At 44.5% G+C, this 27,275-nt stretch overlaps 2 protein-coding genes across 2 annotated transcripts; one reads left to right on the forward strand and one right to left on the reverse strand.

Moving 5' to 3' along the window:
• The first annotated feature begins 10,845 nt into the window (after positions 1-10,845).
• Positions 10,846-13,692, forward strand: LOC123059513 (uncharacterized). Its single transcript, XM_044482065.1, has 4 exons — positions 10,846-11,267; positions 12,163-12,587; positions 12,685-13,232; positions 13,372-13,692. The coding sequence occupies exons 1-3, from the start codon at positions 11,115-11,117 to the stop codon at positions 13,226-13,228; spliced, it is 1,122 nt and encodes a 373-aa protein (XP_044338000.1). The 5' UTR covers positions 10,846-11,114; the 3' UTR covers positions 13,229-13,232; positions 13,372-13,692.
• An 878-nt stretch (positions 13,693-14,570) lies between these two features.
• LOC123059514 (uncharacterized) lies at positions 14,571-16,813 on the reverse strand. The gene is made up of 3 exons (XM_044482066.1): positions 16,369-16,813; positions 16,014-16,249; positions 14,571-15,334 (listed from the first exon to the last, which is right to left on the reverse strand). Exons 1-3 carry the CDS (start codon positions 16,679-16,681, stop codon positions 14,750-14,752), a joined length of 1,134 nt encoding a protein of 377 aa, XP_044338001.1. The 5' UTR covers positions 16,682-16,813; the 3' UTR covers positions 14,571-14,749.
• Between the last annotated feature and the right edge of the window lie 10,462 nt (positions 16,814-27,275).

A 27,275-nucleotide genomic window follows, 5' to 3' on the forward strand; every position in this document is an offset into this window, starting at 1 on the left:
GCTGTAAATGCTCTAAATGGGCGTGTATGCAGCAGAAGGAGGGGGTGGGAGAGAGAAATGGGCCGTGAGGGACTAGCAAATGGGTAGTGCTATTTTCAGTAGGAAAGTGAGGGACCAGCCAATGGAGGGAAATGTGTAGTGCAATTTTCAATAGGAAATATCAATGCAAGGCTCCGGTTTCCCTGGCCTGCGGTAGAGACAAGAGGAGTGAATGCATCTCCTCTGTCCAATCTTTTGTGCTTGTCCTGTTCGTCCTCTCTCTCTCTCCATGGAATGGAATGGGTGGCCCTTTTTTAATTGCGCTCTGCTGCATCAGCGGGAAACCGGGGAAGATGATGAGAGCGCGCTAGACAGCTAGAGAGAGAGAAAGCGCTAGACAGCTAGAGAGAGAGAGAGAGAGAGAAGAGAGAGAGAGAGAGAGAGAGAGAGAGAGGAGGGCGAATAGGGTTGTACGCGCGCGGGATGGCCTGGCCTTCTTTGTCGCCGCGTACAGGTTGACGACGGCGTGCCGGCCGGTTCCGCCCAGGCGTTCAGTCCGTATGCCGACTTGGCGTGCGCGCTGGTCGACGTGTACGTTTGGTTTGGCCGAGGCCACGTACGTACGTCCGACCGTCCGCGTGCATGCATGCATGAGGTGCATGGCATGTCCATGGATCGGATCAAGCACGACGAGGCCACCGGCATTCTTGTTGCGCAATTGCGGTTGTCGCTGTCTGCGAGTGATCGACTGTACTTTTTTTTTAAATCGACAGGAGCGTTGTCTTTTCTTATCGGAAAAACAGTGAAAATGCAATGTACAGAATGCGCACGATTTTTAGGGAACGAGGTAAAAAACCTAGAAAAAAACAAAGAAAAGACGCACTCAGCCAATGCCCACAAATGGCATGGCCCTAACAAATGCCAAATCCCGTTGCTTTATGGCCTCGAAGGCCAACATGGCAATCTCTCATGAGTCATATGGAGACCCATGAAAATGCGTATGTTTCTCTATTTTCAGATAGACCACAAAAGTGTAGATGATCCTACCGCTTCATCGCTGCCCAACATTCTTTTGCTTTGTTCGTTTGCAAGCAAATTGTCCCATCAATCAGACCCGGCGCCCGGCTCAGGCAGGTAGATTGACTCCGTTAAGCCCTCATTTGTGCACACGTTCACCTAGTTTCAAACCGCGACCTAGAAGGGACAATTCTTGCAAAGACGGGGTCACCGTTTCTCGCTTGAGAAAGCATAGATAGCATCTCGGGTAGTGCAACAAACCCCTCATTCACTGTACTACACGACAAGTTTCTTTAGTTAGCTAGAGGAGTGACTAGTGAGGGTGGTGGTGGGTACAAGGTGCGGTCTGTAGGACACGTCACACGTACGTACGTACGTACAGTAGAAGAGACCAGTGAACTAAAACCTCATTGCGCAGTCTTAACAGGCGCGCGTGCCATACGCTACACATCCACGTCTTTTTTTCTTGTGTTTCGGTGTTGTCATTTCTACCGCACTACAGCAAACGCCTCCGCTACTACTGGTACTGGAGTAGTAAAACAGTCAAGAAATCTACATCTACTGTAGTGGTGACAACCAATGGACTGGGAACAGGGCAGATGTGCTGTACTACTGCTGCGTGTATAGAAGGAGGGAGAGAGAGAGAGATGTGCTCTGACCGCGCGTGCTCAAAGCCCGCGGCACTTTTCCGCTAGCGGGTTTTAGGCCAACTCCACCGCGTGACCCATTTTTACCCTAAATGGTTTGTTTGTGTTTGTTTGGGATAAAATGGACAAATCAAACGACCCAACACATGGAAGCATACGGACGTTTTGTTCGGCCCGTGTCCGCTTTTGCCCCATTTTCAGATCAAAATTGCTTTCGGTTTGAGGCCAAAGCGGACAGAAAGCGGACGCTTTTGCGTCCTCGTCGTCCGCCTGTGTCTGCCTCGACCCCACATGTCACTCTCTCCGTTTCTGTACCTGGCCCACCATGTGCACCCACGACCACGACGTATGGGGTGAAAATGGGGTAGTAGGACTGCGTGCAGCGAGTTTGTGCGGCCTCTGTCCGCCGTTTGTTCTCCCTATTTCTACCCCATATGGACAAAATCCGGATAAAATGGATATAGATTTAGGGTCGTGCGGTGGAGTTGGCTTTATAGTACTCACCGTCATTGCTATGGACCGACATGAGAGGTATCCCTATGGACCGACATGTATAGTACTCACCGTCATTGCTATACAGGAGACAGGAATTTCTCTACGGTGGTGGTCTCGTGGTATTTTCTTCTAGTTCCGGGGAGGTTGAAATAAGGACGTTGTGTGGAGGTGGGCAGTGCATCCTGTAGTAGTGTAGTGCACGGGAACCAGTCCTAGGTCTAGGTGCATGGATGGAGCACGCTGCTTGAGCCACGGCGCCGATCGACTTGCTCTCCCGTGTGTGTTGTGTGTGGGGGCCCGGCCCCAACCCAGTGCATTTACGTTTGGTTTTGCCGAGGCCACGTACGTACGTCCGTCCCTCTACATGCATGCATGGCATGTGCATGCGTCGAACAGCTTGTCCAGCGAGTAGGATCATGGCGTCGTTGATGCCGGCGTCGGGTCGAGCACGACGAGGCCACGCCACCGGCGCGATCACGCTTGTTGGAGTCTGCCAGTGATCGATCATAATATAGGTAGAGGGAGTGAGTGTGGTGGTGGATACAAGGCGGTCCCTCCGTAGGACACGTCACACGTACATAAGTTAAGTGGAAGAGTCCGATAAGCTAAAAACTCATTGCAGAGACTTAAATCCTAATACCCGCGCCCGCTATTTTTTCGATAAAGAGCATTTTTATTGACTTAAAATATAACATCAAGCGGATACATGAGCATCACCCGGCCTCTGCATAACTAAAATGCACATAACCCGCGCCTCGCTATACCCACCACATCCACGTCTTTTTTTCTTTCGTTCCGATGATGTCACTTCTACCGCACTACAGTAAACGCGTCTGCTACTACTGGAATAGTAAAACAGTCATGCATCTACTGTAGTAGTAACAGTGAATGGACTGGAGCAGGGCACATGTGCTGCACTACTGTTGCGTGTATACTACTGAGAACGGCGATTGAGCGGACGAGCTCGCTCGCTCCCGGTACGTGGACCAATGGAACAGCAAAGCCGCCGTGGGTGCATTAAGTGCTGGCGTATAAAACTGTGAAATATACGTAGCTTCAAACAGTACAAGACAGTGACGCGTCCGTATAACGGTGATATCCAGTGGCACGGCGCCGTCACGGCAGGAGGTGGATGCGTTCCGGGAGCTTCTAGCTGCTACTTGTAGCTGTCGCTAAGTTCGTTCGAGCGGTTTTCTTCGTTTATTTTTTTCTTTTCCTCTTTCTTCCATTTTCACTTTTGGTTTCTTTTTGTTTCTTTGTCAGATTTTTATCAGTTTTCTTTCTTTTGAACACATATCTACTTTTTTGGTACAAAATGTACATTTTTAAAGCATACGTTAAAAATCTTTCTGATACACATTGGGCATTTTTTCAAATATACATTATATACAATTTTTCAAATACATATTTTAAACAATTTTTTGAATACATGGTAACATTGTTTTTGAATACACGTCGTACATTTTAAAGACGACACTAAACATTTTTATAAACTATGTGAAAAGTTTTTCACATTGTTTAAACATTTTGAATTTTTCATGGACTTCATGGACATTTTTTGGAAACACGTGAATATGTTTTTAAAATGTCAAGAGAATTTTAAATGGAAATAAACAATTTTCTTAACCTGCGCAAACATTGTTTTACATTTGTATATAACATTTTGTAAAATTTCACAGACATTTTTTTGAAATGCGAAAATATTTCCATTAGACGTGACACGAATTTATATCCGTAGATGGATGTTTGGAGTTCGTCCTCGCCATCGAAGTCGGATGATTTCGACATAGAAGAGTTGCTTTTTGACGATGATGCCGGGCACCTCCTCTTATTGTATCTCATCAATAAATTTGAAGCGGGCAAGAAGAAGAAACGTTGTGGATCGACGGTAGGCCGCCTTTGCATTTCATGCAACCGAGCTCCCGGCCACAATTTGCTCATGAAAGACTACTCTGCCGAGGTACCGACCTATCTGCGCATCTCCTCCGTTGGCGTTATTAAATAATATCCTTGTGTTCGTATTGTGGAAGTTTGCAAGCAAAATTGTCGGTTCTTCACTCGCGGAAGGAATGCCGCCGGTTTGCCTTGATTAAGTTCTTACCAAAAAATATCGACGACAATGAGAGTGATGCCATAGGAGAAGATACCATGCTCAATGCGTGCGGGTGTTTGTAAAACCATTGATCCGGGTATTTGGTCCCAAGTACCTTCAAGCTCCCAATAAGGAGGACAAGAAAATTGATGGAGATGAATGAAGCAAGTGGATGGTCGGGCATGCCTGGGAGAATGGATTGCATGCATTCCGACCGATTACACCGATGAGTATCTGTGGATTGAACGAAGCAAGTGAACCCTACAACCGAAGCAATAATATAACATATTTACAGCTCAACCACTTTGCATCATATCTTCAAGAACTTTGTCCACACTCATGTTTGCAACTACCATCAACATGCATGTACCCTGAAATTCTAGAAATATGGTTTAACAACAATGGTCAGTTTGATAATTCAACATCACTATAATTCTATATATTTCATGATTTATTTCTGGAAATCTATGGAGCTTGCCATCACCAATCTCAACAATGCTAGGTGAGTTGGTGGGTTAGCGCAAATGAATATCACTCTGTTATGTTCATCTTTGAACGCCCCAAATGCCCCTGCCTTGATCTTTTGGCTTTTGAATTTAAAACATTCATGTCTTTTCAGCCAAAATTTAAATTAAGTTTTATTTTCAGTTTCATATTGCTTGCGACGAGGGCTTTCAAATAAGATCCATTTTGAATATGTTTTGATGTTTTTTTAAATGTTAAGTTTCAATCATTGAATCAAAAGCATTTTTTTGGTAAAATCTGAATACCAAAATCCGTTTTAAAATTGTTCCGTCCCAACCGAGGTGCAGCTCGGTGGAGCGTAACTTACTAATCTCTTACCTTGTTCCGGAATTTTAAGGAACTTCACCTCTTGATACCACTATAAAAAACTGATATTACTTATGTTGCTATTCGGTTTCAATTTTTTGTAAAAACTAGAAAATTGAAATCACATAAACCACTATAAAAAAATGATATTGCTTATGTCGCTATTCAGTTTCATTATTTTTGTGAAAATAAGATTTTGAAATTTCTTATGTCATTCTTATGAAATCATTTGCAATCTTTTGTTAAAATGAAATTTGAATATCTAAATTCACTTTGTGAAGAAATTGGAATTATTTATGTTACCGTTTTGAAATTAAAGTAATAATTTTTTATGTCCCTCTTTTGAGATTGTTTGTTTAATATGTAAAATACTTCCTCGATCCCAAAATAAGTGTTGTGCACTTAGTATAACTTCAATACAAAGTCATCGACACTTACTTTGTGATACTTATTTTGAAATGGATGTTGTATTTGTTGGTGAAATCTTGTCAATTGTCATGTTTTACTTTTAAAATAATTAGATATTTTTTGACGCATAAGCTAACCAGATTAACTAATATATAATATGGATAAATTAGTAGTCTCTGTACACACGCTGCATTGTGCATGTTGTATGCACACGCGGGGTGCGAGCGCTCAGCCAGACCGCACGTGGTGGGGCCTAGCCCTGAGAATATACGAACGATAGAAGCAAGACGCCGTCCGCGATGGACAGACGTCCATAGCCCCGCGTCGTAAACACGTCGCCGTTTCGGTCCGTAGAAATGTACGTACTTCATCTTTACCTTTATATATTATATATATATATATATTATATATATATATATATTTATATATATATATTATATATTATATATTATATATAATACTAAAGGAAATTGAGTTTCGGTCGTCCGTCAAGACATTTTCCAGAAAGGTCCCTGTGTTTTGATGAAATCAACCCGCGGTCTGGATTTAAGTCACACCCGAACCGTTATTTTACATTTTCCGAAACCCCCCTGATGTTTTAGATAATTCATCCGCGGATCATATATAAGTCAAACAAATGCTTTTTTAAATCATCCATATCTTTTAAACCGTAACTCCGATTTGAACATGTTATATATGAAACTTGATTAGAAAAATATGTAGAATATGAATATGAGATTATTTTTACATGTTAAGTATGATAAATATTATTTTAGAATATATTTAAGTCAAACAAATGATTTTCTAAATTATCCGTATCTTTTAAACCGTATCTTCCATTTTAACATATTATATATGAAATTTTATTAGAAAAATGTGTGGAATCTAAATATGTTGTTAATTTTACCTTTAAATATTGTTAAAATATTGTTTTGGAAGCAAAATTATAATTTATAACGCAAGATCCATTTCTCTTTCATACCGGCGGTGATCCGAATTGCAAATAAACACCCCACTATAACCATATAGGGAAAAGAAAACATTGCTAACTACACATGCATATCTCTGAAAAATGTCACAGGAGAAAACAATAGATTTCTCATCGCGGGAGTGAGAGATAGCGAGAGAGAGAGGGAGAGAGAGACGCCTTAGGATTAACCATATTCAAACACGTTTTTGTTTTGTTTTGTGTGAACACCGAGGCCATCGCCGGCGAGGGTGAGAAGGAGGATAAGCGGCAACACAAATATGATGCCTCGCAAAAATAAAAAAGATGGACCTATTGTGGTCTTGAGTGATGGTTGTTGGGTTAAGAGCGTGTGTTATGTTTTCTCTCCCGTTGCAACGCACGGGCTCTTTTGCTAGTTAATTATAAGCCACCGAACACATCCGACAGTACTGTATGCTTTCCGCATCCCAAAACAAGGCAACGGCTATCGATTCCGTGACCAGGCGAGCTCCGCGCCTGTGAATATTCGGTATACTACTGTCCTTCCTACCTTTCTGAGAGAGGGAGAAAGGGAGTGGGAGGGAGAGAGAGCACAATAGCTAAACCTCAGTCACCAGAAAATCCAATTTGGGTCAGTCGATTTTTGGGTAGAAGGAAGCAGGCGCAGGAGTGAAGGAAGAAGCCGCTAGAGTGAAGGAAGGAACTCGTTAGAAAGATACCCGATCACCTATAGTTAGGGGGCGGCAACACGGTGGTGGTGCAATTTTGCAGGAGAAAAAACCAGTCATTGCCAGGGCTAGAGGGATGGCCGGCGAGAGTGGCGGGAGGTTCAGGGGAGGGCAGGGTGTCTAGGTGGTTGCGGGAGCGCCGCCGGCCGCAGGTGGTGGTGATGGTGTCCTGGATTGGGGTGTACTCACCACGTCGGTCTATCATTCATGGGCCGGGCCAAGGGCCACCGACAACCAAAGAATGGGCACATAAGCTATATCCATCGGCATACTTAAGATGGAATTCTCCGAAGACTGGGCGTATACTTCAAGGCATATTCAAATATTCGGCATGTTTATCTCTAGATGCAACAGACCATGTGTAGCCCTAGGTGCCCCATCGGCCCCTATATAAGCCGAGGGTTTAGGTCAGTAGAGGCAAGTTAGATTCATTCATACGATCTCGAGATAGATCATCATGTACTTTGTACCCCATCTACAATTAATGCAATACAAGCAGGACGTAGGATTTTACCTCTTCAAAAGGGCCTGAATATTGTGTCTCTCTACTTCATGGTACCATCAAGCCGAGACTACCAGATCGGGACCCCTACCCGAGATCTGCCGGATTAACTCCGACATTGGTGGCCCATACAGGTCCCGTTGTATGGTCATGAAGGCTCGATGGAGGTATCGGTTAACAATCATACCCACACATGCATAATCTCTATGTCGGAACATCAAAATCTCGGCTCAACCAAGACACAAGAACGTTTCAAAACTCCTACTCATGGTGTGGACATAAATCCCGACGTTTCAAATCTGGCGATCGGATTACCGTATCTTTGGATCTGACCGAGGATCCTCAAGCGGTCGCCACCCGGGAGCTGGTTTCGCACCTGTCACCGGATAACAGTCACACCTAGTCGGGCCTAGCCTGGAGCTCAAACCCAAAGATTCATCATTGGAACCCGATCGAGGTGGCCGCATAGTCCAGCCCAAGGCCGACATCAAGCCCGCCTCGGAAAGATCTCTCCGGGAAACTGACGTTAGATCTATCTGGGATGAAATTTTCTGTCCCACCCACCCCCACGTCGCGTACTGCCCTGATAACTTAGGGCCAGCCGACGTGAGGGATTTGGCTTAAGTTCCACAAAAACCAAAAGAAACAGTCTGGCAGTTATGGATGAGATTCATGTTCGTAAAGAACAAAATCCCAGAATGTTGTAATGCGGAGGCTTTAGCAGCATTACGATTCAATTGCCAAGACGCAGGAATAGCAGACACTTTGGCATGAAGACACATTAGAACATTCCTTGAGCTATCAGACATCATAACAAGATATTGCGTCATGGAAGACGCCTCGCTAGAGCAGAAACAACAAAAGAATTCGATTCAAGACCTATTAGATTCTAGCGATGACAGGTGCCCACGTCTCAGCCGGCGCCAAAAGCGCTCTAGAGTTGACAAGACAGTTGATCAGCCGAAACGTAAGAAGAAACAGTCGGGCAAGGGACCCAAGTCTGGTTGGAAGTGATTTTGGATGGACCATGTGCAATCCACTCTGTCTCCTTGAACACAAATCCAACCCACTGGCTTCAAGCATGTTGGGCCGTTAGACATGTGACAAAAGGAGGAATAAACCTCCTAGATAATCTCAGAACTCAGAAAAGCCGAGCAAAAGCACCAAGCTGGAAGCAGCAGTCGTCTGATGCAACGAGGTCCTAATGCTCTATGAGACTAACCCCTCACGAAACAAGCACAAGGTAGCTCTTCGGGAGATCAACTGCGTTAATCACGTGGTATCCTCGGACAGAAGATAGTCGGGCATCCGAGGAGTTGCGGCCTTGGTCCTCGACCCTATAATCGGCTGCTATCGATTAACCAATGTCCTAATGGACGGAGGTAGTAGCTTAAACCTCATTTACGAGGATACTTGGAAAAGATGCAGTTCGACAAGTCGAAGATTGAGCCAAGTCGGATTGCCTTCAAAGGAATAATCCAAGGAAGAGAAGCACGATGCATCGGCAGGGTCATGTTAGACGTGATATTCGGTACACCCGAAAACTACCGAACCGAGGAGTTAACCTTCAACATCATACCTTTATGAAGTGGTTACCATGCGCTCCTCGGACGAGATGCGTTCGCCAAGTTCCACGTTGTCCCGCATTATGCTTATGCCAGGGCCAAACGGTGTAATCACAATCCAAAGCAACGCAGCCATATTGCTTAAAGCTGAGAACAAAATGACATTACTGCGTGCGCCCGTCAACAAGGATGCCGTCATCCTCGACAAAAGATCTAAATCCACATCATTCAAACCAGTCGACGAAATAGTGAAATATCAAGTTCATCCCGATGACCCATCTAAAACGGCTTCCATCAAAACTCAGCTGGACGCAGAGCTCACTGAAGCACTGCAATTTCCTCCCGGAAAATTTGGAAATTTTCTCCCGGTATCCATTAGACATGCCAGGAGTACCGAGAAACCTCGCAGAGCACAACATCAACATCGGAACCAAAAAGACACACAATGGGAGAAAAACTAGCCAAGCTGCTGGAAGCCGGAATCATTCGAGAAATCAAACACCCAAAATGGCGGGCAAGTTTGGTCATGGTGCCAAAAAAGGGGAACTCATGGCGCCTTTGCGTTGACTTTAAAGACGTCAACAAGGCCTTCCCAAAGGACCCGTCCCCGCGACCACGGATCAACTACATCTTTGATGCCACAATCGGGCATGACTTCTCTGCTTCCTCGACACCTACTCCAGCTATCACAGATAAAGATGGAGGGATCCAACTAGGCGGCCACTGCGTTCATGACTCTCTATGGGCAATTCCGTTTCAACATAATGCCCTTCGGGCTAAAAAACACTGGTGCTACTTACTAGCAAATGATATGAACATGTCTAGAGCCACAAATCGGCAAAACAGTCGAAGCATATGTGGACGATGTGGTTGTGAAAACTAGACAGTCTAATGATCTTGGGGAAACATTCAAAAATCTCCGAGCATACAACATAGGTTAAATCAGAAAAAATGCGTCTTCGGCGTGCCATCCGACAAACTGCTCGGCTTCATTGTATCCCATATAGGAATAGAAGCAAATCCTGACAAGATCAAAACACTGACACGATTAGAGGTGCCAGTAACGACGAGATCTATTTCCCGGCATTGGCGACGGCGCCTAGCACCGGCCAGCAGCGGTGGAGAGGGGAAAGAAGATCCACGGTCAGGATTGCCCACGACCACGCGGCAAACCCACGCAAACTTCAGCCGGTCGCACGGCCAGCATCATTTACCTCTCCTGAGTTTTCCTCTAACACAATAATTATCTTCTTTTATGTCACGCACGTAAACAAATGGTCGTCCATCGAGAACGCCCAATCTCTCTTTCTCTCTCTCATCGTCGATCTCTCTCGCCCACTCTCATTGGCAATGGAAAGCAGTAGTGGGAGAGTACCGTGGGAGGAGGAGGATCATATATCATAAACTGGCAGCAAAGCAGCAGCAGCAGCTAAGAATCTTTTCTTTTGATGAGCCATGATCACATGCATGGGCATGGCAGAGTACTAGAGTGACTCCTCCTAGCTCTCCCTCCCTACGTACCCTCTCCTCTTTATACCTCTCTCCCCGGTTTCCCGTTGCAGCTCGCTTTCTCTCTCTCTCTCTCTCTCTCTCTCTCTCTCTCTCTCTCTCTCTCTCTCTCTCTCTCTCTCTTGCCAAGCTCTCTCCTTGGTTTCCCGTTGCAGCTCTCTCTCCCTCTCTAGCCAAAGGTGGTAGCAGGCTTTCTCAGTCCCTCCCCACTGTGTGCTTGACTGCTTGGTAGCAGGCTTTCCCCACCCCTCCTCTACACACACACCGACGCGGCCACTCCATCTCAATCCCGGTCAATCCCACTCCCACCTCGTCGCCTCCGCCTTCCTCTCATCCCATTCATCCACCAAGAAAGAGGAACCCCTTGTCTCTGCTGTGCTGTGCTGACCGAGATGCTGGGTCGGAATCGGAGGGGTAGGAGGACGGGAAGGGGTAGGGGAAGAGCCGGGGCGGAAGCGGATCCGCCGGGCGTCGAGGAGGTGACCACGCAGCTCGTGTTCGAGCAAAACAGGCCCATTTGCGCGCCTCTGCAGCAACAACTTAGTGTGAGTACTTCTTTCGCCTTGTCTCACAATCTCCACCACCGCCGGTGCAAAACTTGGCGCCCTAGGACTAGGACGCTGCTAAGCTCGGCGGTGACCACGCAGCTCGTGTTCTAAAAATCCACGTCCTCACCTCACCTTTTTCTTGTCTTCTTGGGAAAGTTTGTTTGCTTCTTTGTTCAAGAACCATGAGCAGGAGGAAGCTGCCCTAGTGCCTGTGCCTCACCCTGTCATTGCCCCGTGCGTTCATGGCTTAGGCTAAATAATTTACTGGTTTGGGCGTGCGTGATTTGCGGGTACCACCGGCCAGCTCAATAATGGCAGCTTTAGTCTGAATGTTGCTCTGCACTTGCGCTGGTTCAATTTTGACATTAGGATCTTCAGTCTGAATATTGTCCTGCAGTTGCGCTGGTTCAGCTTCGACAGTTTGCTTCAGCTTATGCTGTTCTGCTTCTGCACGTTTGGCCATGGCTGCATTCTCGCGTGACACAAACAACCTGTCCGCATCAATTTCTTGGAATAATGTTTATTTTTTTTCTGCTAGCTTACATTTACCTCACAAGGTTGCTCCTTTCAAACACCCAGTGCTACTAAGTATCAGTTGCTTGATGAGTGTATGCCACGGGCCACAGGCACACACATCGGTTTCAAAATTTTCATAGACGGGTAATGTAGTTTTCCTGGCCATATCCTATATGTTTCCTTTAGCAGTTCCATTTAGTAAGAGTAGTGAGGTATTAGTTCTACTTTCTTGCTAATCATCTTTACATCATTGTTTGGACCATGAAAACTTTATATTCTTGTATCATTATTGTTTCTCTCCTGGCAGTATATATTAGCAGCCAGCTAATATGCTAGTAATAAATATATAATGCTGAATTTGTTTCTTGCATTTTAGGATGTCCCCGTACTCAAATTTAACCTGGGAGCAGAAATTTTGGAAGTTGAATACCATAGGGTCATCACAGAGATTAACAAGAGAGCTAGCAAAATAGCCCCTGGGCTGTACATGAACAAACCAATAACACCCATCCAAAATCCACAAAACTGTCCAAAGCCCTATAACTATGATGATCGAACCAAGTGGGGACATAGCTACTATACCGTTGAGATGAGGTTCCACCGCAAATGTCCGCATCCATTTCATGGACTGAGGATTCAGATCATCTTTAGGGACTATGATGGTTATATGCTGGGGTATCGGAGGCGTATGAATGGACACTGGACCAACTGGTACTACTGCAGCAAGAAAGAGTTCCCAATCCCTTTCTTTATTCAAGAAGGCGCGATAAAACTACCATTCCGAGAAGACTATGTCATGAAGTAAGTAAATTTTTCAACATTGTCCTTATCTCATCAGTTCAGTTGTGCGTTTTTATGTGCTTAACTAACCATTGCTCTCACTTTAAACATCACGTAGGCCTCTTATTGGTGGAGCTGCGACATTTATGAATATCTTTAAACAATTTGCACGATACCCGGAAATGGGAAACTCACAAGAGCTATTAGAGGCGTTTCTTTCCGCTGTGGTGGTTCTGTCAGAGGCAAGGCGCATCATTTGGGTATTTAGGGAAGTGAAGAATCGGATCCGAAGAAATGAAGCACCATCAGATCTTGACTGTAAGGTCCCTGGAAAGGAACTCCCCACTGGATTGGCATGGACCTCAATTGGAGACTGGACCATGGACAGTAAACAGGTTTTAGGTTCTGCGTTCAAGGGAGAATATACGCCACGTACCGGTCAAAAATTCGCGGAAACTGTGGTACCTGTCAAGACGTTTGGGCAACTTATCTTACAAGATGAAGAATCTGGACACCTAAGCCTACTGATGCGCGTGGAGAATATAGCAGCTCCGGAGGGTGGGTGGGTGCTCACAAGGTTGAAGATGAAGGTGAATAATCCTGGACTTCGAGTCGTTGACCCAGGATTCCCTGACGATCCAGAATTATCTGATGATGAGTGATCAGGTTTGCACTTCAAGTACCCACATGTTAATCAAATCAAAGGGAAACTAATTCTGCTTGCATCTTACTTACTAGTACAACCTAATTCTGTACATGCGAACCTCAGGTTCTCACACATTATCTGTTTCTTTAATTTGCCCAGTTAGCTTGCTGCTGCTGCATGCCCAAGGAGGAGGAAAGGAGAAGAAAGAAGATGGCCAAGAATTGCGGGGTGGGTTTCAGTCTGATCGTATCGCCGCGTGTCAATTATCAAGTCGCAAGTTTAATTTCGTCTTAGTTAGCGTTGAGCCCTAAAGTTGCAAGTTTCACTATTATCCTCTTGGAAAGAATTGTGTTGTTTTCTACCTTGTGTGTACTCGAGAACGTATCGTTATGTGATGCACCTGGTTATTTCTGTATTGTATTGCATTGCTCTGCTTTTGCTTTTGTTTAATAGTGAAGCCAACAAGATAGATGGTTTCGATAATGTGTTCCTGTTTATGTGTTGTGTTGTGTATGTCCCTTTGAAAAGAATTCAGCCTTACCATGGGATTGGCACAGCCTTCCATCCTACTTATTTTTGGTCTGCTAGCCGAACCAGCATGGTACTGTGATAGCAACTGATCGATCATTATCTGGAGCGTGTTATGGGAAGCCCTGTGAAGTTTCTTCGGAACATGTTTTCCTGCTTTTAATGTTTGCATTCTCTTTTTTCCTGCAATCTTGCTACGCCAACGATGGTGCTCATGCAAAAAAACTAGGATGAAGTTTTGCTTTGGGCAATCATGAGTGCCAAGCGCGAGTAATGTAATGCCACAAGAGCAATCTTCTTTTTACCCACCTTGTGGGGTTATGTCTAAAACTCTCTTGATCAATGAAAATCGCAAATCTTTTGTCTTATTTAAAAAAGTCTAAAATCCCCTAAGTCTCCTACATCAGCTTGCCATGGTTAGCACGAACGCTGAATATGGCGGTAAAGGTACTACACGGAAGATCTAAACTGGCCTCATATTTTCACAAAAAAAAGTGATTCTGATGACTTTGAACCCAAATTACAAGTTTAAGGACAATTTTATTTTGGCCTCAAAATACAATGTGTGCTGATTAACAACGGCTTGTCTCTCAGAGAGAACATTCCAGTTATAGATAAAATCTCTGTGAGCTTCTAAAAAAGACTAACCAAATTACAAGTTTAAGGACAAATTTATTTTGGCTTCAAAATACAATGTGTGCTGATTAACAACGGCTTGTCTCTCTCAGAGAGAACATTCCAGTTATAGATAAAATCTCTGTGAGCTCCTAAAAAGGACTAAAATCAGAACAAGACATGGTTCAGCTTACTTAGCAGAATTAGAAAGAGAATCCGAGAATACTTAAAGTGGTATAAAACTTTGCCCATACAAAAGCATCGACCACCAGTAACTAGTTACTACACAAACCACACACCAGTTCACACTAATTGACAAGCCACCTCTCTACAGTTACATAAACCAGTCTAGCAACGAAAGCAAACATAAATTTAACTAGTCACGAGGATGAGATCAAATGCTGAAAAGAGACCAGGCAACTGTAACTTCCATCCAGCAGTCGAGCGCCTCCACAGGCATGTAATGAGTGGCTTTTCCGGCATCTTCAGCTGCAATCCAAATACCAGCTATCGCTCGGCCTTCTTCCCCACCAGCACCATGTTGTAAGATAGACAGCCCCAGCTTCCCATCCTTTTCAACACAAATAACACGTCTTGATAACTTGACAAAGCCATCGGCATCAACAGGCAATTTATCACAATTAAGTTCAAGCAGAGAGATTTGGATGTCTCTTTTCTTGGAGGTACTAGCAGTTAGTACACCTCGAAAACCATGTGGCCATCGCCCTTTAAAGACTCGAACAAAAATTGTGGCCTCCACAGAACTAAAAGCAGTGTAGTATTGCATCTCCACTGTGCAAAGCTTGCTAGTGTACTCAATAGGAAGGAAGCAGCCCAGCCTGTATGAGTCCACAAATTTGTTTAAATCTTTATCTTCAGATTCAGTAGTACCCTTTACTTTGAGCTTAACCTCCAAATGTGAGTTATCATGCGACATGACAACACCGCGGCTAGGACCTGCCAGTGTTAGGTATGAATCCTGCATGCATCAATAACAAATTAAGTAAACAATGTACGTAATATATTTATCTTTCATCAATAATTAAGACTCACAGTGGAATATATTCAATAAATCCAATGCTGGTAAAAAATGAGAATGTACTCATTGAAACATAATTCATCTATCAAGTAATTACAAGTAAAAAAAGTTAATTTCATCAATAATAGGACTGTAGAGAAATATATTCAATTCATCTAACATTGATAATAATAATAATACGATAACTGTATACTCAAACAGAGGAAAGCAAGTCTAATTTGAAGACCTGCAAATGCATTTCAAGCAGAGGCATTACATATCTCATAGCAAAAACTGGACATATGCATCATGTTAAAAATTCCCCTTCAAGATTGTACAGGTTTATTTAGCATGTTGTCACCTTCGAAACCATTAAGCAAAAGCTACCAGCAGATTTACATCTATGTAAACTCGAGTTGCGATCAGTATTGCAACAACTTTGTTCAGAAACACTTTGTTTGTAGGCATGAATTGTAAAGCTTATGACTTGATTCTAGATACACATACACTACACTAGTAAGACCAAGTTTGACAAGTAATGAATGTCTGGTGAAGCACAAAAGATGGTGAATTTTGCTGCCATTGCTACTTCTCCAATCTGACCCATGTCCTAGAGTGGGAAAATACAGTTTTCACGAACCTGCTCATTGATACTCTGGCAGTCGTCCCTTTCACGGCTGAAAACCACATTTCGCATGCGATCCACCCCATCGCGCACGGCGACGACACCGTAGACATCGAGGGGCCACTGCAAGCCACCGGTAAGGTCCTTGACTTGGACGGAGACGATCTGCAGTGTGTCCTCCGGCATGACCATGTACGGGAAACCAGGGCGCCTGAAGTTGGCGTCCGTGAAACGCATGCAGGGGATTTGCGCTGCAGCCATCAATCAATCAATCAATCAATCAATCAATCATATGATATTACAAGAGCAACCAAGGATGCGGGCAGGCAAGAAGGAAACTGAAAAGAGATGAGCAGGACTGGCCGCTTACTGACGGCATCGAAGGGGATCTTGCCGTGCGACCAAACATCGATCCACCTCTCGCGGAACCTCTCCCACGATTCGCTGCAGAACTTCTCCCAGCTCTCCTCGCGCTCGCGCAGCTGCTCGGGCGTCGGAGGGTTTGCCAGCCCTCTCTCGAACTCCTCCCACCACTTCCAGGACCTTTCTTCTTCTTCTTCCGCCGCCGCCGCCCTAGCAGCTTCCGCAGCCGCAGCCTCTGCCTCTGCCTTGGCAGCTTTTCCACTCGCTTTCCTAGGCCTCTTCTTGCGCTCCATCTCAATGCCCACCTCCATCACCTCCATCTCCGCTTCCGAAGAACCGATCTAATCTTGCCACCGCCGTCGGCAATTTGATATTTTTTGGTATCGCAAAATGGTAAGAACCCTAGATCGGATTGGGGTCGCGTTGTATACTCCAGGGCCATACCCACATGGGCTGCGCTACTTTTATGAGCCTACCAAAGAACCGACCCACAACTTTTTTTTGAACAACAAAAGGCGCACGAAGCCCCAAATTCATTCAGCTCAGTAGCATCTTACAACATGAATTACAAAGCCCTGAACCTGAAATGTATCTAGGAGAGAAACAACAGGGCAAGATATATGTCTATGGGTTGAAGCAAAGCAACATATTTCAGGTTCAACATTAGAACATAGATCCTGATGAGCTGCATTATGAGCGATTCCATTAATTTCCCTAGAAATATGAAATACTTGAGGTTGCAAATTTGACACTTGCTTGAAGAAATCACCCAAAAGTTTCCGGATGCTCCATGGGGTATTGGCTTCCACAATCTCACCCGATGCAGCTAATGAGGCCAAGGATAGACAATCCATAAGAAAAGTTGGGTGAATAATGTTAAGCCTGTTAGCCACATGAGCCGCAAAAGAAAGTGCAAATGCTTCTGCTTGTATTGGAGAAGATGTAGCTGGAGCTGAAGCCTGAATTTGCACATTTACTTCAATTTGATCTTGTGGCCACGAAAGATAGACTCCAACTCCAGTAGCAACCGAACCTTGCACCAATCCTGGAACTTTCTTACATCTGAAAGCTACATCAGAGTATATTTTAGGACCGACAACGAGCAAATCAGATTTAAGAGTCTTTCCCTGCAGAGGAAGTTGATCAGGAGAAAGTTGAACTTGAGGCACCTCCTGCAAGCTAGACATATGATTAGAAACATCATATAAATCATAAGACAAGGCTTTTGCAGCAATGTGCACATGATGAGGGAGGGCTTTTTTCCGATCAAAAAGAAAATCATTTCTAGCCTTCCAAAGACACCACAAAAAATTAAGAATATTTTTGATAGAGACATGTGGATGAGACATGCTAAGAAAGGTAGAAATAGTGGAATGCAAACTAGTATGGCCTTGAATTAAAACATCTGATCTAATGAACCAAGGAGAGGAGAACCAAGCCGCACGAGCAAAATCACACAAAAAGAACAAATGGAATTCATCCTCTTGTTTACCACACCTACAACAAGCCTAAGAAATATGAGTGGAAAAACGACCCACCCTTAAACCTGTAGGCAAAGCTTTCCAAAAGAGTCTTCAAGCAAAAGTTTTAACTCTGGGTAACATTTGCTTTTGTTTCCAGATCAACTTAAGAAAGTCCTTCACCTCCAAAGACACTGAAGAAGGAGCAGCCATGGGATTTTCATGAATTTCTTGCAAACAAAACATAATATAAGAACGTTTAAATAAAAAGAAAAGCGAACAGTTAAAATTAGTACTACCTCTGTCCCATAATATAAGAACGTTTTTGACTCTAGTATAGTGTCAAAAACGTTCTTATATTATGGAACGTTTTATTCACTAGTTAAAAATACTCCTGATCAGCGCTTGATCTAGGGTTTCCTTCGTGCCGCCGTCGCCGCCGCCATCTTAAGAAATTTAGGTCCCCTCGCCTTCAGCTGCCATCTTGGCGCTGAGAGGTGGGGGGACCTCGGATCTTCATGACCTCTATGTTCTTCGTCAACGTTCAGTGATCATCACAGTTGTGTGAGAATAAGTTTCCTTTCGTTCTTCTGTGGTATCATGAGGTTAGAGAGTTTTCTATCCTTGCAGATTCGATTGTTCGAATCTGATGATTTTATGTTGTTGTGTCAAGCTTTTCTTGTTGGTTTGATTCTTTATGGTGGTGAAATCTTTCATCGGCACCATGGTGAAGATATAGTGATTCGACGACCTACACTTCTAGGGGATCATCCCGGACCCAAATACATTCATTGATAAAGGCTTCCCATCTTTCTATATGGGTGACTCAAGGCGCTTTCAGAAACCATTTTTAGTAATGTTTGTGCGGGTGAAAGAGTGACAATATCGTTGCTCCAGTCTAATTACAGATTCTTTACCGATGTTTTTGGAGTATTTCTTCGAGAAGAGATTGATACCGCGAATAAGGTGTTTACAAGAGATTTCATTTTAGTTCTTAATCATAGAAGTTACTTTGTATTTTCTTAGATCTTAGGTCCAAATCATTGTACCTGTGATTGTTATGACTATCAATAAAGTCACAGGTGTTTCTCAGAAAAAAAAAACTCCTTCTGTTTTAATTTACTATGCATAATTTGTTATAAGTTTAAATTTATAAAGTTTCACAATGTTCATAAAATATAAATGACCATTTATAATAAAAAATATATATTATGTGAAAAATATATTCGATAATGAATCTATGATATAGATTTGATATTGTAGCTGTTAATTTTTTTTATAATTTTATTCAAATTATAAAAAATTTAACTTAAGATAAAGTTAATATGCAGAGTAAATAAAAATGGATGGAGTAAATTCAATTAAACGAAAATGTTAAAACATTCTTTTTTTTAGCAAAAAAGGAGTATAAAAATGTTGATGCAACTAAAACAATTTCTTGCATTTTTTTAAATGTTCATGTAACTAAAAGACTTTTTGAAAAATTTAACAAATGTCTGTGTGTTTAATAAAATATTCATGTGATTTTAAAAGTGCTCATACCTTTTCCAAAAAATTTAATGCAATTTTAAAAGATTTTAACTATTAGAACCTATTCCTGCCTCAGTCTGAAGTCTAAAAACCCTTTGTTATACAAAATCAAAGGAAAACCTAATACTAAAGTTTTAAGTGATGGGCCGCCTGACAGTTTAGTGTTGGTTCTTAGGTTGCTAAGCTCGACCCCCCTTTTACCTGATTATTTTCGCATGCGAACTTTAGGAAGTTCACCCTTATGAACACTTACTGAATGGTTTTCTTGAAAGGTGGCATGTACCTTTCGTTACATTTTGGTCTCTTGGGAAAATATTTGTCAATCTTGTCATTGTAAAAATTGAAAGTAGTTTTTCCTTACGGGTAATCAATTGATTTTTCCTTCCAAGGTGGTATGTACCTTTTGCTGCATTCGCATTTCTTGGGAATTCACGATCAATTAACCTTGTGTTGTTAGTTTTGGATGGTGCACACATCCTAGATACGCTAAGTGTGCATGAGAGCCTTCAAAGGTGTGAAATGAAGGAAGAAGTTCATACCGACCCAAAGATCGCCTGCTTCGTCAAGATATACCCCAAGTGAGGCTAGACCTTTGTGGTTCTTCGTGGTCGTAAGCTATTGTCAATTTTTTGGTTGCTCCTTCATGGACCCGACGTGGATATTGTCCTAGAATCTCTCTGATTTGAAGCTTTCATCGACGTGGAGTAGGATAGCGTGAATTATTCGAAAAATAAGGAAAGATATCGTCAAGCCTCTCGGTGTTTGTGTTCTCCTAACCCTTTCTCCTTACTTGTGCAAGTTGTTTATTTTTGATGCTTTAATCTTTGTAGACTTGTATGTGTCGGGTGTATTAGGCAAACACTAGCTAAGCTTAAAATTGCCAAGAACTTTAAGATTGTGAAAAAGGTCCTCTTGGTGGTGCTAACAATAGATACGTAGGCACAATTTATTATTACTATTCTAGAGTAACGTACTAATTTAGTGTCAAAGTGTCAATTGTTGTTTCCTACTAATTTTTATTTACACGAAAGGGTATTTTATGGAGATATAAAAGATGGAAAAATATGATTGAAGTTTTTATCGAAGGAGCAAGATGGGACAAACCAGCATATGAGGGGAGCTACACAAGGCCCATGGCGTGAGCTTGGGGGGGGGGGGGGAGGGGGGGGCGAACAGGAGTGTGGTGCCCACATGCACCCCCTGCCACCTCTTCACCCCGATGGCTTCATCTAACCACAAAACCCCACGTCATGTTTATTTCGTATTTTTTTCAATGCCACTTCGAGGTAATCCAAGGAGATCCAATCTAGAATCCTTTTACTGTACTTTACTGGAGGGGGCAATCGTCACCGACGACTTCTTAATTTACTTTGCAACCAATGGATATAAAGACATAATTCGTATGTGTAATCATGACATATATGGTCTCTCATAAAAACAAAGTTGAATCAATACGCAATAGTAATTTGTTTACTATGCCTACGCTACTTGCAAAGATGTCACTAGGGAATTTATTGATCCCGGCCTACTTTTCCTCGTAAATACAAAACTTTCTTTTACGTTCTCTTCCACTTTAATATTCTACAATTTATTGTTTTCCACTAACACTCGATACATTAACCATTCTGTGGCTTGCAAAATTAGTGGGATTGACAACCCTAGAGAACTTGGGTGCACAAGTTAAGTTTCTTAGTTGAGTGCCTGGTGACCACTCTTTGTGGAGTTCCTTAATTGAGGGGAAAGTTGCTATAAAACCTTGTGCTTCAGGGTCCTACATTATCATTTTGGTACCATAGCCAGTGAACATAGGTAACCTTCACCCCCTCTAGACATACTAAATGATCCCATTATAGCGTCCGTTCCTTCTTATATCGGTGCACCATAATTACCAACATCAATAGGATTTGAAGTGCTGCTTGATGAGCGCGACGACGCAATAGCAGAGGAATCGATGACTGTGTGCGAGGATCTCTCCGTGAAGGGTTTGGCGACGGTGCTATGAGAGGCCATTGTGCGTGAATGTGAAGGAAATGAGGAATTCAACTCAATGACTTTCGGCCATGATGCAAAAGGATCGAAGCGACACTCTGGAAAGAGGGTGATGGGAATATAAAGCCTAGCCTCCATGTGTCCTAGGAAACTTAAGTGACAAGTGATAAAGGCACGTTGTGAATCAGGGCGACGAGAAGCGCACCACAAAAATTTGTATCAGGGGACTACTAGTACTCCACGTTGGAATATATCTTAGCGTTGATATCTAGGCAAAAATATGATGTGACACCCTATTTAGCGAGGAACGAGAGAGCTACCATATCTTAATCTAGATATAGCTCTTAGCACCAAAGCCAAGGCTACTCATAATTTATCTCTCACAAAACACATTAAAATGAAAGCTCCTTTAGATATAACAATTAGTACTCCCTCCGTACCGGTGCATTAGGCACATTACGAGAACTGAATAATCACAAAACGCTTAGGCTCGTCATAGCGAGGAGTAACTTAAACTAGTAACATGCATATGTTACTAGTCTATTGTGAGTAGTAACATATGTGTAGTATCATGCACCACTTCATTTATTACTTTGTAGACTCATTTTGCACTGGTAGCATCTCTGTGATGCTAACATCACTTGCCACATCACATTTTTTGCTTATGCAGCATGCATGTTATTACCTATATTACTCCCACTATGACTAGCCTTAGACTAGTCATAGTGGGAGTAACTTAGCTAGTAACATAGTGCAGTTCAAGACAAATTTGCTTATGTGGCATGTATTTAATAAGAATAGATGTGTTTAGAGTAACATAATATGTTACTGTAAACATAGCGCTTTCCAAGAGATGATGAGTCTACAAACTAATAAATGAAGTCACCTATTATGTTACTTTGCACTTTGTATTCAGTGAGGCACACGTGGAAAAAAGTTTTGTTGATGCCGAGTTGATGCATGAGGCAACGAAGCATATGAAGGCCGCCCTTTAAATACATGAGAAAACATCTCGAAAAAGACCACACCAGCATGTTGAGCCCTTTCCAATGCTCCACATTCTACATATGCTAAGAGTAGCAAGCAGGGCAAAAAAATCTGATGTTCCAACGAAATTTAAAGGGGGGGGGGGGTGAGAGAGAGAGAGGAGTTTTGTGACTCCACAAGGAAACGATGCTAGGCGTATGTAACTAGGCAAAAACATAATTTACAGTCTACCATTAATTAAATGAAAGAAGCTTAGCAAAAAAACACCTATGCATTGGGCAGTTAGTTTTCTTTTTTAAGGTGCATTGGAGAGTTAGTTGCTAAGCCATTTCATGTACTTAGCATCTTATCTAAGCACATATACATTGAAAGAGGTCCGAGCAGTTGAGCAAAGTCACATACTACCCAACAGGCTTGTAAATTATACACGACCGAATGAGCGTACCGTCGAGATGGAATTTGCGGCAGAATATCCATTTGCTGGTGATCACGTTGACACTACGTGGACGGGAAACCAGAAACCACGACTGATTCGCGTGGAGGGAGCGCATTGAACTTGGCCCGCATAGCCGTGCCCGTGCGCCAATGGGGTCGTGAAGGCGATACGCGCAGAGCATGGGGATAGTGTGTGACGCCCCCGATTCAACCATACACTAATCATACACGCAAATGTGTACGATCAAAATCAGGGACTCACGGGAAGATATCACAACACAACTCTAGACACAAATTAAATTAATACAAGCTTTATATTACAAGTCAGGGGCCTCGAGGGCTCGAATACATAAGCTCGAAAACACAAAAGTCAGGGGAAGCAACAATATCTGAGTATAGACATGAGTTAGACAAGTTTGCCTTAAGAAGGCTAGCACAAAAGTAGCAACGATCGAAAAGGCAAGGCCTTCGGCCTGGGAGCCTCCTAACTACCCCTAGTCGGCGGCGGTCTCCACGTAGTAGTAGGCACCCTCAGTGTAGTAGCAGTCGTCGTCGAAGGTGGCGTCTGGATCCTGGGCTCCGACATTTGGTTGCATCAACCAGAAAGAAGAAGAGAGGAGGAAAAGGCGGAGCAAAGCAACCGTGAGCACTCATCCAAAGTACTCGCAAGCAAGGATCTACACTACATATGCATCGGTATCAATGAAATGGGATGTATCTGTGGACTGAACTGCATAATGCCAAAAGAGAAGGGGGAAAGCCTAGCCTATCGAAGACTAGCATCTTCAAGCGTCTTGCAGCATCAGAAGAGATAAGAGTACTATAAAGTAAAGTAGTAGTAGTGTTATCAACCTCGGCCAGAGATCCTTTCTCGACTCCCTGCGAGAAAGCAATCCCAGAGCCATACTATCCAGTTATCACCTCAAGTATCCAGTTCTAGTTGTATCGATCGGGATACACTCGATAGATGTTTTCTTCCCTGCAGGGGTGCACCAACTTACCCACCACGCTCGATCAACTCCGGCCGGACACACTTTCCTGGGTCATGCCCGGCCTCGGCCAAACAATACGCCGCAACCCGACCTAGGCTTAATAGAGAGGTCAGCACGCCGAACTAAACCTATGCCCCTAGGGGTCATGGGCCATCTCCCCGGGAACTCCTGCATGTTGCGAGGGCAGCCGGTGAGCAAACCTAGCAATCTCCTTCAAAAAGGCAGGTGCTTACGCAGTCCAACCCGGCGCGCGCTACTCAGTCGTTGACGTCTATTAAGCTTCGGCTGATGCATACGACGCAGAACACTCATACTATGCCCACGTGATGGTTAGTGCTATCAGGCCAGAGGCCCCTCAGATCAAATATTCAAATCATAGTGGATTAGGAACGCGCGGTAACAAGCAGAGACTCACGAAAGATGTGACCCCGTTGCCCCGTCTCGAGGACTTGCGACAAGGGCTAGGAATGCCCGGCCATGCCTCGTAATTATCTCGCGGGCACCCTCCAGGTCAACCCGTCTCCACATCACTCGCGGGTACCCCTCATGGTCGACCCGCCTTTCCAAGTAACAGTGGTAAAGTCCAAGTATCTGTGTGTCCAAACATCAAGGGGAAAACCCGAGGAATCACCCTCGATGAATTCCACTTGATGTAATCATCAAGGTGAACGTAAGAGGAACCACCCCCGAGGTTCACACTTGAGGGGTTGCACGACAGAGTCGTATCGGAAGTGGTTAAGGCGGAATCACCCTCGATGACCACGACCGAATAGCTACACTACAGGGTAAACATCAGAAGTGCTGTAGAGGTCTCACCCTCGGCACTCGATAGTAACCCAGTAGTGTCGAGCAACTAAGGGGAAAGTGATGTGCAGTGTCGGGGCCTGGTCTTCGATCCCGTTGATCGGGTCTTCAATGATGAAGCAGGGGCAACAAGGACAAGGTGGGGTTCACTGATGGATCACTAACCAACCTATACTAAGCAGTATAGGATAAGAGGTAGGTAACAATGAGCAGGTTACAAAAGCAGGCTATGCATCATAATAGGAGCAAACAATAACAGTAGCAAAATCTAATGCAAACATGAGAGAATGGAATGGGCGATATCGGGATGATCAAAGGGGGGGGGGGGCTTGCCTGGTTGCTCTGGCAAGGAGGGGTCATCGTCGACGTAGTCGATCATAGGGGCAGCATCAGTCTCGGGGTCTACCGGAGAGAAGAGGAGGAAGAAACAGTAAATAAAAAGCAAACATAGCATCACAAAGCATAACATGGCAATATGTTGCGCCGGGTGTGACCTAACGTATGGCTACACGATAAAGGTGAAGGGGAACTCAATCGGGAATGTTTTTTCGGTCCAGGACCTGTGTCAGACAGATGACCGGAGGGGGAAAGTTCCATGATCAGATAGTTAGAGGCATCTGACAGGTAAACGGACCGCGTATTCGGATTCGTCTCGTTTTTCTGAGCAACTTTCATGTAGAAAACATTTTCATCCGAGTTAAAGATTATTTTCTAAGATTTTTTGAAGATTTAAACAGTTATCTGGAAATCCGGAAAATTGGCTAAGTCTGAGAATTGTTCTGTTCTTTGAAACCTCACTTACCTATTTTCCAGAGGCTATAACTAGTGTTTTGTGCATCCTATGAATCAGTGCATTATATCAAATCTGAGCACTTTGATGTGATCTACATGACAGTACCAAGTCCATCTACGTTAGTGCCCATTTGCTTACTCAAATCCTTGTCCGAAAAGTACTAGTGCAGTATTTCTGTTTTTTTTAAATTAACAGAACATAGCCTTTTGCGATTTTCATAGGATTTAAATTTAATCCGTGCATTAACAGGATTTGGCCCAGTGGGATAAAATAATGTTTGTCAAGTATACTTCCTACACATATTATTTTTAGCCCTGTTAACAGTTGTTTTGCCGCAGTTTAGGGGTTGTCTAGAGGTTTAGTCATCGTAGATTTAGAAAAGCTAGCTAGTAGCATCTACAGTAACCATCAACAGCACAACAATTACGTAGCTTCAGTAGAGCAGCGCAACGCGCTTGCGGGCGCGCGCGAGTGGGGGTGCACGGGGCGCGGCCAGGCAAGCAGCAGGCGGCGGCGGCAACAATAGCTTTGGCGGGCGCGCGGCCAGCGTTGAGCGAGCAGGGCGCGAGCACGACGCGGGTGTGCACACGCAGCAGCAGCCCACAGGGCAGGGGGCGCGGCCCCCGGGCGGACACGCACGCGCAAGGGCGCGACCCTGGGCGGACAGAGAGGCGGTCAGGGTGCGAACGGGGCGGACGGGAATTGGGGTGCGGGGCGCGGTGACCTTGAGCTCTCCAGCGCGGCGGCCATAGGCGGACGCGGGCTGGTACTACGGCCAGGGCCCTGACTACGGCGTCGGAATCTGAGGGGCAGGAGGAGGGGGAACACGCGGTGCTCACCGCCGTTGCTGGGAAGGCCCGAGGGAGAGTCGAGGCGGCCGGAGACGGAGACGACGGGCGGCGGCCCGAGGAAGAAGTCGAGCTCGGGGCGGTGTTGTGGGGGCGTCCGGGTCCTCGTGGCTCGGCGTAGAAGGCTCGGGGAGGAGACGAGGACGACGGGGAGGCGGTTGAGGACGGCGACGATGTCGGGGACGAGCACGGTGACCTCGGCGTCACGGTCACGACGACGTCTTCGAGGGAGAGCGGACGGGGGCAACCGACTCACGCGACTCGGCGGATTGGACGAGCAGGTCGGGGTGGACTGGGGTCTTGCCGGCGAGGTGAGGGCCGACCGGTGGCCGCGGGGAAGCGAGGTCATCGGCGACGGGCGCGCCGGCCCTTCCTCCAGATCGGCAGAGGGGGAAGAGGTGGATCTGGGCGAGAGGGGCGAGGTGAGTGGGGAGGTGGGGAGACCGAGGAGGCGCGGGGGGCGCCTTATCCCCTTCCGGCGTCGGCGCCGGCGAGGTGGTCCGAGGCAAGCCGCCCCTGTAGCGACCCGGTCGCCCGAACAGGGGAGGCGGGCACGGCCAGGTGGGTCGGTTGGGCTGGGTGGCTGGGTGGCCAGTTGGGCTGAGGCCCAGGGGGAGCGGGGTTTCAATTTTCTTTTATTTATTTATTTTTAGTTTTCACTAAGTTTTATTTTTCAGCAGCTTTTGCCTTTTCCTTTAGTCACAATTGACTTTGCAAAAATATGCCACTGGCCAAAACAACTTCACAGAATTATTGTGCACTGCCACAAAAAGATTACGAGACTTTTGAAATAGATTGCAATTTTTATAAATTAAAAGGCCATTTAATTTAATTGTTTTAGCCATAGTTTTAAATAGTTTAGGGCACTTAAGCACCTCACAATAATTTTGAGTCCCCACCATAATTGGTTATGGAATATTTGACACTCTTTGAACATTTTAGTTTTCATGTTTGAGAAATTTGAATTTTAGACTTTAATCCGAATTTGAAATTTGGATTGGCTTAGAATCAAAGTGAGATTAACAACAGTAACACTGATGACAAGGCATCATTAGAAGGGGATTACTGTAGCATGA

Source organism: Triticum aestivum, chromosome 3A (genome assembly GCF_018294505.1).
Source record: "Triticum aestivum cultivar Chinese Spring chromosome 3A, IWGSC CS RefSeq v2.1, whole genome shotgun sequence".
NCBI lineage: Eukaryota > Viridiplantae > Streptophyta > Magnoliopsida > Poales > Poaceae > Triticum > Triticum aestivum.